The sequence below is a fragment of the Amphiprion ocellaris genome, chromosome 14 (genome assembly GCF_022539595.1).
Source record: "Amphiprion ocellaris isolate individual 3 ecotype Okinawa chromosome 14, ASM2253959v1, whole genome shotgun sequence".
Lineage (NCBI taxonomy): Eukaryota > Metazoa > Chordata > Actinopteri > Pomacentridae > Amphiprion > Amphiprion ocellaris.
This window is the reverse complement of record NC_072779.1, coordinates 7196417-7210540: the sequence shown is the minus strand read 5'-3', so window position 1 is coordinate 7210540 and position 14124 is coordinate 7196417. Positions and strand designations below refer to the sequence as shown.

At 39.7% G+C, this 14124-nt stretch overlaps 1 protein-coding gene across 1 annotated transcript in view; it reads right to left on the bottom strand.

Annotated features, from left to right (window-relative positions):
* Nucleotides 1-13809, bottom strand: part of LOC111584545 (rho GTPase-activating protein 26-like) — a 91335-nt gene extending 77526 nt beyond the window's left edge. Inside the window, exon 1 of the mRNA XM_023293706.3 lies at nucleotides 13103-13809. Within this exon, the coding sequence (XP_023149474.2) occupies nucleotides 13103-13256 (154 nt within the window). The 5' untranslated portion in view covers nucleotides 13257-13809. The remainder of the gene's footprint in view (nucleotides 1-13102) is intronic.
* Nucleotides 13810-14124: the final 315 nt, after the last annotated feature.

The following is a 14124-nucleotide window of genomic DNA, read 5'->3' as shown; positions in this document are numbered from 1 at the left end:
GAGATGTGGAAACAGGAAAGGAGCGACAGTTTCAACAGTATTTCCATGGCTGTCAAAATGTCAGAATGGAAAATTCAATACGTAGCAGTGTTATTGAGTCATGATTGCATCTGAATTGTGCTGAAATGGAATATATGAGTGAGTATCTTTGGGTTTATGAATTATGAATCAGAATAAACTGGCATTAAAAGGGAAATACCAGGAAAAGCCAAATCTGTACCTTGCTGTAACTGAGTAAATGTACTTAGTTACATACCACCTTTGAGTTCAATAAAATGGACAACAAAATGATCAACACTCACATCTGCCTAAAAACAGGATTTTAAACACTTTTTTCGACACCAACTCCAGCTTCTAACTCCTCTCCTTCAGCTGTGACATATTTTGATCAGAGGCTTGATCAGGAAGTAAAACAGCTGCTTCTATCAACAACACGTGTCTGCATGTGTGGATGCATTTGTGTATTTCTGCCTCATTTAAGCCACACCTGCATTATTACATCTGCAAGTGTTCCTAGTAGCATTACAAGACACCAGAAAGTAAAAATTTCTCATGCTTAATATGACACCTGTTGCAAGTCTGGGCAGCGAGTTCTGCAGCGGCATAAGGTTTTCTTGTTAAAAGGTAGCGACTTGGAGCCACACCTTTTCTCCACCGCCGGCTGAGATTTTCAAGCTCATTATCACACACGTCCTGAGTTTGGATCTGACAGCTCAACACTGCAGGGTAAGGAGTGAGTGATAACTTTAACTTGTAAGAGGCTCAGAGGCCTCGATAAATCGCCCCGTCTTCCTCTGACAGTTTGTTTTACCTCAGGGCAGCAAAAACCTTCTATGTCCAATGGCATTCAATAATTAACCTGCTGTTTTGGAGGAACTTGGAGCAGATTTTCCAACTTAACTATCATCAGTAAAAAGAGCTCTGACTTGCAGCCAATAGCACATAGATGGAAACATTTTTCTCTATTTTTAACAAGTGCACTGGGCTCTGATCAACTAATATCCTGCTTCTCTCCTGCTTGAGTTTGTAGTGGATTTCAACTTGGAAGAAAAACTTGGCATTAGGTTTGAATCCACTGAGCTGACAGTGCAAAATCCTGCAGGAGCTCTGAGCATCAGGTACAGTCGTTCACCTCCCTTCATCTGCTGTTGAAACAGTTGCAATTAAACAATTTGCTTTCCATGATCACCTGCAGTAAAAGTTGGGTTTAACCAGCTGCGAAAGGCACAGCTGTCTCTTTTATGACCAAACAGCAGCAACCGGGTATCAGTGGGCACTAAGTAAAAGAGCATTCCTCCAAGTTTAATTCCCCTCCTCTCTTCCTTGATTCCTGTATTTTAGGATCTTTGGAGTACAGTCATGTGATCATCAAAAGAATGACTTGCAAGCTAAACTGCATTCATCCTGAAGTGTCAGTAGTACTTTTTTTATAGCAAGCCCCTTCTGCCAAGGTTTCAGGTTTTACCAAATGCTTTCTATCTCTAAGGGAGAAGAAGGCAAACAGCTGCAGCAATAAGGAGAAACTGAAGCTCAATTTAAGAACATTCTTGAATCAGCTCGGTTTTTATTGGATTGCATGTGACCGTATTGCACTCCACTGACAGCTGGCTTTGTCTGCTTTAATAAAAGTTACCTGTTACGACTCTATTATGTTTATGAACATAGCAGAGTCCTTTTCTTCCATGCAGCTGAAGCAGTAAAAAGTACAGTCATGTGGAACATGCAGTCAGGATAAAGTTGTAAGTGGCATACACATTTCATTGCCCAAAATTTATTCCCCTGTGGAAGTTTGTCACTATTTATATGTCATTAATATAGTAAAAAAAAAAGTTTAGGTAAACAATAATTTCATTGTTTCTACTTTAACAAATTAAGCTCATGAGGCTGCAGCATTCCATAACTATCACATTTGACAAAATAACATTACACAGAAGAAGTTGAACTAGAAATATTTTAGTAAAAGACGTATGAAACTGTAGACGACCAACATTTGACAAATTCAAATGATCTCAGCATTCCCCATATAAATATCTGTAGCTCTAAAACCTAATATATATCTATAGAACATGAGTCATCTGCACCTATGCATGGATGCATATGCAAAGGCACGCAACACACACCGCGTACAGTTCCGCAATTAATTTATTTTAAGTGCTACGAAGCATTTCCGTTTTTTAAAGGTGATGCAGCAGTCATGATAAAGCACAGAAGAGTCTGATTTTAGCACACTGGCATAAATGTGCGAATGCCACTTCCTTCTTTTCAGTTTCATGTTCTCTTAAACCATGACATTTTTAATCAGAACTTATAACCCATGTGCATTTTTAACAACACCTTGAGAGAACAAACCTGCAGTTCCTCTTTCAGTTCCTCGAATTACTCATCTGTAACACTGTCAGACTCTAATTTTTTCCCAAAGTGCTTCTTTTAGAGTACATCTGCAGTGCTCTCTGTAGCCTCTGCCTAAAATAAAGACATACTGTGCATTTTATGTGACTTCTTATATGCATCTGAAAACTGCCTGAAGCACAACCTTTAGGTGCATGTATCAAGGTGTTGCATGTGGGAAGATGAACACCTGCAACTGCAGAACTAGCGGAGAGAAAAGGAAAAATATCATTTGGTCACATCCATGTGTGCATGTATGTATGGGGCCTAAACTGAGATGTGGCACACCAGCAAAATAAATCCCATATCATTGGGATTTAGTGAGAGAAAACACATGTAATACTACAGTGCACTGAGGGGTTAAGTCACTTGTATTATTGCCGGGCAGTGTAACCAAATAAGTCCCCCCAGCTGAAATATTTAATAGCCTCAGTCCAGCTGGAGTCTAAACCTCCACATCAAAGATTCAAGTAATGAGATGAAGAGGCACGCTGGCTGGAGTTCTACTTCTGTGGTGGCCGTTGTAACTTATGCCAGTTTCCAATCTGCAGATGTACACATAAGTCATTTCTGTAACAAATCTGCCAGCTTAGAAGTGCATTTTTAATACATTTGATAACCTGATATATGATCCCAATAGAATTCTAATGAGGATGTTAATTATAAATGCACTCGCCAACAGAGATGTTTGCGGTGAACGTAACGTATTGATGACACGGAGTTTCCCTGCATCACTTCTGTTGCTCTTTGAAGAACTTCAAATGTGCTGACACTCTAACGTACGACAAAAGAGCTCAGCCACAACTTACTGGCATTACCTAATCACAAACTGACATTTGATCACATGGAGACATGCATGTGTTCAAATATCAGAGTGTGGATTTGCTCCATTTATTATAATTATTTTTTTTTTAGTGCTTTTGAATAACTGAATGAAGGAATAAATAAACACTTCTGGGTTTTGGAATGTTGGTCTGACAAAACAAGCAAATCCCAGACAATCCCTTGGGCTTGGAAAATTAGGGCATTTTCCACACTCAGCTAAAAGAATAAATATGATTTTTTGGTTGCAGCAGCCAATAAACAGCTTTAGTGTTTCAACACATCCTGATAATTTAAGTTGCATAGTCTTATTCCTGCAAAAGAAAATCCAGCATTTTGCAACAAATGATTAGCTACACAAGAGAGAAATTTGTGTCAAGATATTGCAAAATTTTGTACGCGAGTGTCGATGCTCCTCTCATTTTTTAAGACTAAATATATGCACTTAGGATCCAGTATGACTATAAATGTGTGTCTGTGCGTCTCAGACTGTCTGCTGTGACAAAAACGAGGCAACAATAGCAAAAGAGCTGGGCTGAGTCGTGCCCTAATTTTCCTCTCCTCCATTGCTACGTCATAACTAGAGGAAGACCCCCAACCCCCACAGCGCTGTACTGCGGTGGCAACACACACACATGCATGTTCAATGTACACACACCAACACACACATCTAAGGCAAGCACAAGGGTACTTGTAATGGGAAGCACACATGACGTACAGTAGGATCTAGAGCATAACTGCAGACAACACGAAACACACCCACAGACCCTTCTCTCATCTTTGTTCTGATGTGATATATGCAGAGGAATGCCTTCAGACTGAGGGAGACCCCACCTCCCTCCTTTGTCCCTCATTCTTGCTTCTTTTCTTTTTCATCTTTTGCTTCCACAACCTAAATTGCCCTGCTCAAGCTCGTCTACAGGCAGTTCGAAAATAAGGCCATGTCAGCTTTTAAACACTATTGTGAAAGATGGTAACAACCACCCCCCCATCTCTTCTTCTTGCCCCCCGGCACACACACTCTTCTTTGGCTCCGGACCTTTTAAAAGAGGCTCCTGCTATAATTGAGAATTAGCTATGGTGTGCTGTGCGTTTGTGTGTGTGCGTCTGACCCTCATCCATCAGCACGGCTGACAGTTGAGCCACTGAATGACTGCTATTGGCCTTCTTGTTCCTCACCAACGGCACAGTGGGTGGTTCCAGAAAAACAAAGACAGAAGGTAAAGAGAGAAGAAGATGGACATTTGCAAAGGCGCATTGCAGGGAATTCCCGCTTCTTCCTTGTCTGGGACGTTTACACACACAAGCCCTCAGTTAGCTGGCGGCTTGTTTATGAGGTTGCAAAGGGGCAGTTAAAAGGTTCAATTTGAAGCCGGAGTAAATGCCTGAAAATGAAGCCATTATCATGAAGGCGCTAATGGGTGGAGGGCTGCTTTTAACCAGTAACAGGCAGCATATGACGGAGTGCACATGCCTGAGCAACATGTTTGCTTTTAGGGTCAAGCCCTCGGAGCATTTACACACACTGTACTTTTTAAGGCCAGTAATCATTTCAGGTTTACCATGTCATTTTCATATAGCGTTAGTTCTTGGAGAGTAAATTTAGTTCTGGGCGATGGGTATAAAAATCTTAACTATTTCTCCAAAGGCACAACATCTACAGACATAGTTTTATTGGCTAAATCTGGTCCGTCCATCATGACCATCATATAAAGCTAAAACTGTTACTATTTAACCATTTATGTCCAAACTAAGCCAGAGACAGGCATCTTTTTGACGCCTTTACTATCAATAAGTCATCCACCATCCACACCTTCGTATCTGTATCACTGAGCAGTGAATCAGGGAATACATACACTCAGACGGCTCACTTTAAACCACATACAGTACGTGAATGATGATGCAATGTCGTAATGGTAACAAGACTCTCAGAAAAAAACATTAGTAACTCTGGAAATGTACGAAAAAGAAGGATAAGCAAAGCAGCGTAAGCAGTATGAGCGTGTATATACAAAATATATACACACACCATCGGCATGATGGTATTTAGAAAAGAAGCACAGTACTGTACAGCACAGACTGTAACTCTCAGGTAATTCAGACCAAATGTACATGCCTTTTTGTTGAAATATCTGCAGTTGATTTGAAAAAGGTAGAAACAGGTTGAAAATGAAACAGGGTTTAAAAAATTTAGCCCAAGTTGTACAACTTTTGTTAAAGCAGTTTGTAAACTTGGCTGATCTGTTTTGTTTTGTTTTGTTTTGTTTTACTCAGTTGCTTTGTGCTAAATTTCATGTCCATAATGTTCCATAAATTACAAATATGAGTTACAAGCCATGATGTTACCAAAAATGGATTCTGTAGCCAGTTGAAAAAGTATCTGAAAGACCATTCAGACCATCCAAACATACAACACAATAGGCACAAATAATCACAACTTGCTGATAATATACAGCATACATGGGTAGAATCCAATATTACAACAATGTAATGCTATAATAGAAAATGGTTTTCATCATGTCATTACTTGATGACATTTCTGTACCATTACAGTGTGAAAATATAATATATAGTAAAGAAATACTAAACAAAAGCAACAAAACAAACATCAGAATTCAGACACTCTTAGTCGATCATACTGTGCTGAGCCAAGTGACACACTTTCAGCTGAAAACATGGCAACATCATGTGTCGGTGTCATATAAATTGTCTAAACACGGTGTCTCGTTTCCTTTAGAGCGCCAGGGAATGCCCAGCTGGTAATTAGGGTTTGTTTGGCTGATTGAGCTATGTCATGTTGGAGGTGGAGCATAGAACCAAACATTTCTGCAGCCTCTGTAATGACAAGCTAGGCCTGCCCTTAGATGACATCTGGCTAACACACATGCATTTGTGCCTGTGCGTGCATCTATGTGTATGTGTTTACATGCGTATGCATCTAGCGTTTAAGTTTGTGTACGTTTCAAAAGCACTCATTGAAGGGAGACTTTGTGGTTTTCAGATTCTATACCGCAATAGAGCCTGTGTGCGTGCATGTGTACAGGCATCGGTCTGAAAGTTTCTACATCTGTAATTGCAACAGAAACCAGTTTGACACCTGCAAACAGGATGGAGCTGCTGTAAATTTGCAAAAGGGGAGAAAGCATTTCTGACTGAAACGATCTTCTATCGGAAAAATAATGAATAATTGCTTTTTAAAACATGTAGAAAGAAAGAAAACAATAAGAAAGGCCGATAATATCCATTGATACTAGCTTATAAAAAGATACATCAGCGTCTTATCAGCTCCCATACACGCAAAAAGGACTTTTGAATGTGCCTTTTATTCATTTTTAACTGTTCAGCTTCTGTAGACCAAATTTTTATATATCCAGTCACTGTTAATGTTAATTGGCTGCACTTATTGGTTAACTAAAAGAGAAAGTGAAGCAATGGGGACTATTTGTTGAAAGGCGGAATATGAAGAAAATCCTGTTGCACTGTAACTTTCAAATGACAGAAGTGTTGAAATTAACAATGAAACACCAGAAAAAGCAACGTACTTGTCATGAATCAATCAAAAACACATTCACCTTAATGCAAAAAAGTAGCTGAACTAGGGATGTCCAATAATATTCGCCCGATATTGGCATAAAAATGTGATATCAGTCAACATCGTTATCGGGGATTTTTTTGCCTATCATGAAAACCGATACAATAATGCCTGGATTTCACCGGCATGTACCAGACTCATAAAGGGAGGGAGGGAGGGACAGTGTGAACTGTTGTTTGAGTATTTTTTTTTTTTAATGGCATAAATATGGCATTTTTTCCATAACTTAAGTTGAAGTAGTTTCTTATTTTGCACAGACAATGTTAACATTTGGAAAGCCTTGTAGCATTTGAGAATGCATCCAATGGGGCATCACAATAAAATTAGGCATGATGTGTTAATTCCATGACAGGAGATATGTGATGTTACCTAAAATTAGTTATATGGCTCATATATCAATATCAGTTGATATTAGAATCAGAAATTGAGAGTTGGACAATATCGGCATATTGGTTCTTGGCAAAAAAGCCAACATCGGACATCCCTAATCGAAACCTCTTTGACAACAGCCAAATTTGTATCACTCCAACAGTTTCAGATCACAACCCCTACACAAGCTGACACTGTTGAAAATTCAAAGACAGATGTGTGAACAGGAAATCTACAACAGCACATGTAAGTTCTGAGCATCATGGCACATGGTGACTATAAATGTTTCACTTTCTCCTTCTGTGGTTAAAAATGTATGTAGTCATTACAACAAAAACACAACTGAAAGCTGTCACAAGCCTTAAGGCAAACCTCCTCCAGCAGCAATTAGCAACTAACAAAACTTTAGGGGCTTCCCAGGGCTGTTGCACATCCCCCTCGATGCCCTAAGAAACGCAGAGGAGATGGAAGTGTGTTGAAAGATGCACCGCACAAGATTTATAGTGCAGCAGCACCGACATCTCAACAGCGCTGTTAGAAATTAGAGACCTGCTGCAACTGATTCAAAAGCACAAACGCTGCACAGTACAGGTATAAAAAGATTAACTGGAGAAATTTGCTGACTTTGTGAGGCTGCTACAATGGCACAAAACAAGCAGATGGCTCTCCCGCTCTCATCCTGCCCTCAGTGAATCAGTTTGATTTCTAGATCTCACTAACGGACAAAAGCAGAATTGTCTTCATCGCTGCACATCAGCTGACCAGAGCTTTGTGGTGGCAGAGAGCTGAGCTGGTTGGCTTTTAAAGGCACAGCTGATCATTTACCGGGGTGGAAAGTTCAGGTTCTGGATATGAGCAGTGGGATTAATGCACTACCTGCAGGAAATGAGTTCTACGTGGCTTCACCGACAAATTTCTTCAGCTAACCTCCACTCCAACAGAAAAGTGCACAACCCTACTGGAAATTAGAATAATCTCACACATTAGGGTTTATAGCTTCGACATAGAAAGCAGTATTACTGGTGTAGCAGCACTGGCTGAGATTTGTCCTCCAAACAACTTGTATCAGTCTGTCAGACAAAACAGGAAGGCAGTGTGTAGATTCCCACTGACTCTGGCGAATTCTCATCACTTGAATCTTCCTCGTGAGCTCAAAGCAGAGCTATCAGTGCTTTCTATTACATTACATCAAACACCAAAACATTTATCACTGTTTCTGTGGGAATACTCCAAACTATCTTGACTTGGTTTTACTAGATATAGTGGATTAATCCTGAACAGAGACTTAAACATTCATATTCATTTTAAAAATAGACCCAAAGCTATGGAACTTTGAACTTACCCAACATGTAAATGAAGCAACAGTGCTGAATACTGCTAATGTCCTAATGCTCAAGTTGCCTATTTTTGAATACTGTCTGTTTTTGATGCCACCAGAGTCTACATAAAGACAAAACAGATTTTTTTTTCATCCACAGAAGACTTCTAGATGGCAAAACTGATGCAGAGTTTCCTACAAATATGGCATCAGTTAAGCCATGCCCATGTGACTGTTCTTTCGTTGACACTTAAGACTAAAAAGAGGTTAACTGAACTGCAGAATATGAAATTACTCTCCACTGTCGACCAGCTGTTCAGTATTACTACCCCCACATCCCGCAGGTCTCCACAAAACAAATGTGAAGAATTTGCAGTTTTCTTCAATAACAAAATAACCACAATTAGAGCCAGTACCACTGCTGAGGTCAACACATAACCAGAGTAATATCTGCTAAACAGATGTCACCATGGGAAAATCCACTTGTATTACGATGGCTGAACTTTGCGAGACGAATGCAGCTCCTCCACCTCATGCACTGACCTTGTACCTGCAGCATTTTTTTCAAGACAGTGTTTCGGGTAATGTCTGCCAGATTACTAAAACATCACTCACAAACTGCCATTTTCCCAGATTCTTTCAAAACAGCTTTGCAGTGGTGATACGCAGGGATTGACATTTCGTCAATAAACAGGATGTCTGGAGGAATTTGATTCCCAGCACCACAAAAGCAGACCAAGCCAGGAGTGTGCATGTTGCCTGAGCAGCTGTAGGTCAATATCCAGCCTTCCTTTTATTAGCAAGACACACGATGAGGTTGTTTCCTTTCAAACAAATGCCTTTCTTAAAGAAAGTAGCCCAGTGAAAGGGCATCTATTAAAAAAATAATAAATCAGCAATCCCAGATTTAACCAGAGGGTTATCCCATGTCAATTCAGCAAGAGTTGAGGTGGGGGAGGTAGGTCTTTTTAGCCTACCCATGATTCAAGATGTCCATCTTGCCGTTAGGAAATTAATTAACCTGTGTCAATTTACTGGCCATAACTCCCATTTTTACTAACAATGAATGTTTTCTATGCATTGGTAATGTCATTCAGATATCATTCTCACGGTAAAATTGATCAAATAGATCCTGTGTATCAAAGATATACTTTCTATTTCTTTTCTTTTTTTTGAAAATGCACTTTATTTGCAATTTTTGAACAAATCCTGATTCTAAGAGGTCTTAAGCACCAAACCGAGGCTTGTTTGCTGGTGCTTGCACCATTCACCAGAAACTTCTGAACATCTCCTGAACATGTGAAGACTCTAGAACATATACTTCAAGAGACACAGACATCTGAAAGTGGCATTTTTTTCATTTTCCAACAATTTATTGAAAATTTCTGAATGAAAATATTGGAATTTCAGCTAAAAATGCGCAGATGTCAGTTTCAGACACCAAAGATCATTCCTACAAAGCTTCACCAGATCTGAGATGGTCAAGCAATCACCATCGCTGAGTTGACACGGAATGACGCTAGAATGAAAATATCTTTTAACTTGTACTCTTGGACGTAATGATTAATTACTACATTTTAATCTATCATCTTGAAAACTTGGTCAGTCTTTCTGTGACAAACTAGTACAAAACACACGTCAAAGGGAGAACAATTTAAGATAATCTTGACAACTGCTTTGGAGTTCTACAAGGAACCTGCCTGGGTCCTTTACTGTTCTCACTATACATTTTGCCAACAAAATATATTTTTCTATTGCTACGATGATAACATCACTTTGCCACCTTAAAAATATATCTAAAGTACCGCCATTAAAAAATAAAAAAGAAGCACATCCATGGCTTTATTTCAAGACAGCTCAATTACTGTAATGTACTCTTACACTTCAGCTCATCCAGAATTGTGCAGCCAGACTACAAACCAAAACAAAAGGGAGAGAGTACATCAGTCCACTTAGCTGCTCTACGATGGATTCTACTGACATTTAGAAATGACTTCAGGGTCCTCCACCTTGTATACAAAGCACTCAATAGCTCAACAACTATAAGCCTTTAAGAACATTGCGATCATTTGCGGCTGCTCTTCTGAAGGTTCCCAGCAATAGTCAAAAGAAAATCGGGCCTGCAGGATTTCTCAATTACACACCTAAATTGTGAAGCACGCTACCTGAAGATAACAGGAGATCCAGCACTCTGAATATTTTTTAACTTATCCGAAAATATCTCTTAGCTCTTCACCTTAAGACTTTCATCACAGCATATTACCCCAAAAGACCATTTTGTTCTGCTTACATGTGGTTTCTAAAGTTTCCAAAAGCAGAATGGCACACAAGCCTTTAGCTATCAGACTCTTTGGAACCACCTTCCAGTTTTGGTTCAGAAGTCAGACGCCATCCCTACTTTTAAGATTAAACTTAAAACGTTCCTTTAGTTGTCTTTTAGTTATGCTGCTACAGGCCCAGGCTGCTAAGGAACCCTCCTCTCCTTCACTTCATGTATTTATATCCCATTATTGCATGTTTCTCTCTGTTTGTTGCTGTCTGCAGATATCTCTGGCTTCGGAGCTGCGTGTTTCCGATCCGCCACCAACCTGCTCAGTGTTTACTGTTTGCTGCTGCTTACTTCTTTTCTCTCTGTCCCCAACCAGTCAAGACAGATGGCCACCCACTCCCAGTCTGGTTCTGTCTGAGCTTTATTCCTGTTAAAAGGTTTCAAATGGAGCATAAATCGAGTTTTTTCTCCCTACTGTCGCCTGGTGCTGGCTCAAGGGGGAATTGTTGGTCTCTTTCTATAACATTCTAAGATTAGTCTATTTGATAATGATTTAAAATGTCAGCAGTAATGCTAGAGATTTCCTATGTGTTGGTAAATTGATATCTAGTAAAATACAAAAATCATCAATTTGCATGTCGACCAAAAAAAAAAAAAAGCCTATACTGTCCATAATGCCCACATCAACAATCTGTATTTTTGTAAATAGTAATTAGGCCTTTTGCAATATGTGACCATAAAATTATGCTGTTTTACAAATACATCATTTATCAAACAATGAACAAAAAGTAAATTGTTCAAAAAGTTACAGTTGGAAATCAATTAAAAGGGGTTTTTTTGTTGGGTTTTTGAGTTGGCAAGATGACCACTTGAATATTATAGGTCAATATATAATTGCAGGACTTTATTTAACATAGTTGACATCACTGCTGTTTTCAGGCCTAAAATCAACATGGTCGCCTATAACCAAACACCACATGGTATTTTTACAGAAAGATTCTTCTAAATATTATATATACAATCGAGTAAACTTGAAATTGAAAGTTGTTTATGAAGATATTGTAGTAAACCTGTTGACATGCCATAAATCCACACTTGACTCACACACTACTTTATATTAAATAACTCAGAAAGCCTTGGAGTCTTGCCAGTCTTTTCTTTAGGAGGAAATGACATCATGTGGAGCAGGTCATGTGATCTGGAATTAACACACTTCCTTGAGAGGTGTTTTTGTAATGGGTAACTTAGCTGAAAGTGATTTCTCAGACACAGATACAATTAGTTATTTTCCATATAAAGTTTGATATATTGCCAAAAAGGGAGTATCTGTCATGATTATCTCAATAAAAAGAACACAATCAAAACTATTTGTGAATAAGCTCATTTTATTATTGTTTAGCTAATTTGAAAGTGGTTGTTATTAAATTCGGACGGTTATTTAGTTGACATTTTAGTGATATCCAGTCATATTTTATTAATGAGTGATTGTTTCCATAATAAATACTTCCGGAATTTGTAAATACATGATCATGATGAACATAAAAAAGATTAGTTTTTTTACTTTCAATAAAAATGTATGTAAGCTATATCCCATGGACTTCAAACGTCCCTCAATTATATATTGACCCTTATAAATTTTGTTTCATTCAAATTCAGTTAGCCAGAGTAGAACAGCTTTAAAAGAATGAACATTAGGCAAGAAAGCAGCTAGTGTGAAATGTATATTTCAAGTATGCTCTTTTTTTCACCCACTTGCTTGTATAAGTCATGTTTATATTAACTTCTTCCTGAACATTGTTTTTGTAACTATGGGTGCAGTAGCACAATGAGAGCCAAACATATATGACCTTTAAAGTCTATTTTACACCCAAATATTATGACTCCCGGCCTTAAACCTAAACTCAAGATTAATCACACACAAAATGAAGCATGACTGTAATGTAGAATCGCGGTTTTCGCTATCAGAGTCACATAATTCACCCTCTTATCAACAGAGAGCAACATCAAAGCCTGAAACACTTTCACCTAAATGCCAGCACCCATCTAAATACCTCCTAATGTAAACCGATGGGAACAAAGGTGTGGACAGCTGGAGAGGACACTATGCACTGCTCAGTCACATCCACCCGCCTGCTTCTGTTAGGTGCTTTTATCAGCAACACACACATAGTGCAGTGTGAGGTTTTCATATGACTCCAATGAAACAGATAAGACTCCCAGAGCTGCAGATATCACCTTCAGACACACACACACACGCACACCTTTTTAATGCTTTCTGTCAAACCCACATGCACAGAAATCACATGCTTCCTCATATATGAGCAGCATCTCCGCCTTTACTTACTTTTCAAAGCCTGGATCAGAGCCTTTCCATCTTTGATCAGCTCCTTGATAAACTTGTTGGTCTTGTCCAGCTCCAGTTCATGAGACTTGAGTCTCTCCCTGAACTGAGGGCTGTCCAGGTAGCAGTCACTGAACTCCAGGGCAGGTAATCCCATCTTCTGCTCCAGCACGAGGAGGAAGGAGGAAGAAGATGAAGAAGAGGAGGGAGAAAACCTGTGCTACTACTATGACTACTGCTGCTGCTGCTGCTGGAAATGATGGAAAACCCAATTACAGCATGTAAACAACAGGGCGGAGGTGAATCCAAGAGAAACGTCCACCTACATAACCTCGCTTTTCCTTGATTTTCTGGATTTTTACGCACAGGTTGACACCAGCAGGAGTGTTTCAGAGAAGAGCAGCAGCAGCAATCCAACACGGCATAAGATTAAATGAAATTTAAAAAGTCACAGAGTCCGGAGTAGGCTTCAGGAGAAAACGTGTCCACTTGTTTCAGGTGAGCCGGTGCAGCTTTCCACCCTACCGGGTCATCGTGCAGCGACCAGAGTCGATCCGGGCCGAGGAGGTGAAGGAGGCAAGCGGCAAAAAAAAAATATACTAAACTCAGCTCGTAAAAGCGGTGTCTTCTTCCCTGGGCGGTTTTTAAATGCGCTGCTTCCCTCCAGCAGCCCCGCTCAGCTCAGCTCAACGCCGCAAACCGTCAGCAGCCTGCCCCAACGCGGATTATCCCCCCTGACGGACATCTGGGTCAGCCAATCAGAGGGCCGAACTGCAGGGCTGACTGGTGAGGAGGCGGGGCTGCTGGAGCTGCTCCACAGCAGAGATGAGCGAAAGAAAAGAGAGCCCACTCTGATAATATTTCCAGAAACGCTGTTACAGGCAGAATTTGGGATCTCCTGCTACATCTTATCCAATCAAATATGAATGTCAAGACTAAAACCAGCAAGCTTTGTTACGAAACTACTACTTAGTAAGAGCAAACCTCAAAAGATTAACGTAGCTTCTTGTTTTTGAGGATTTGCA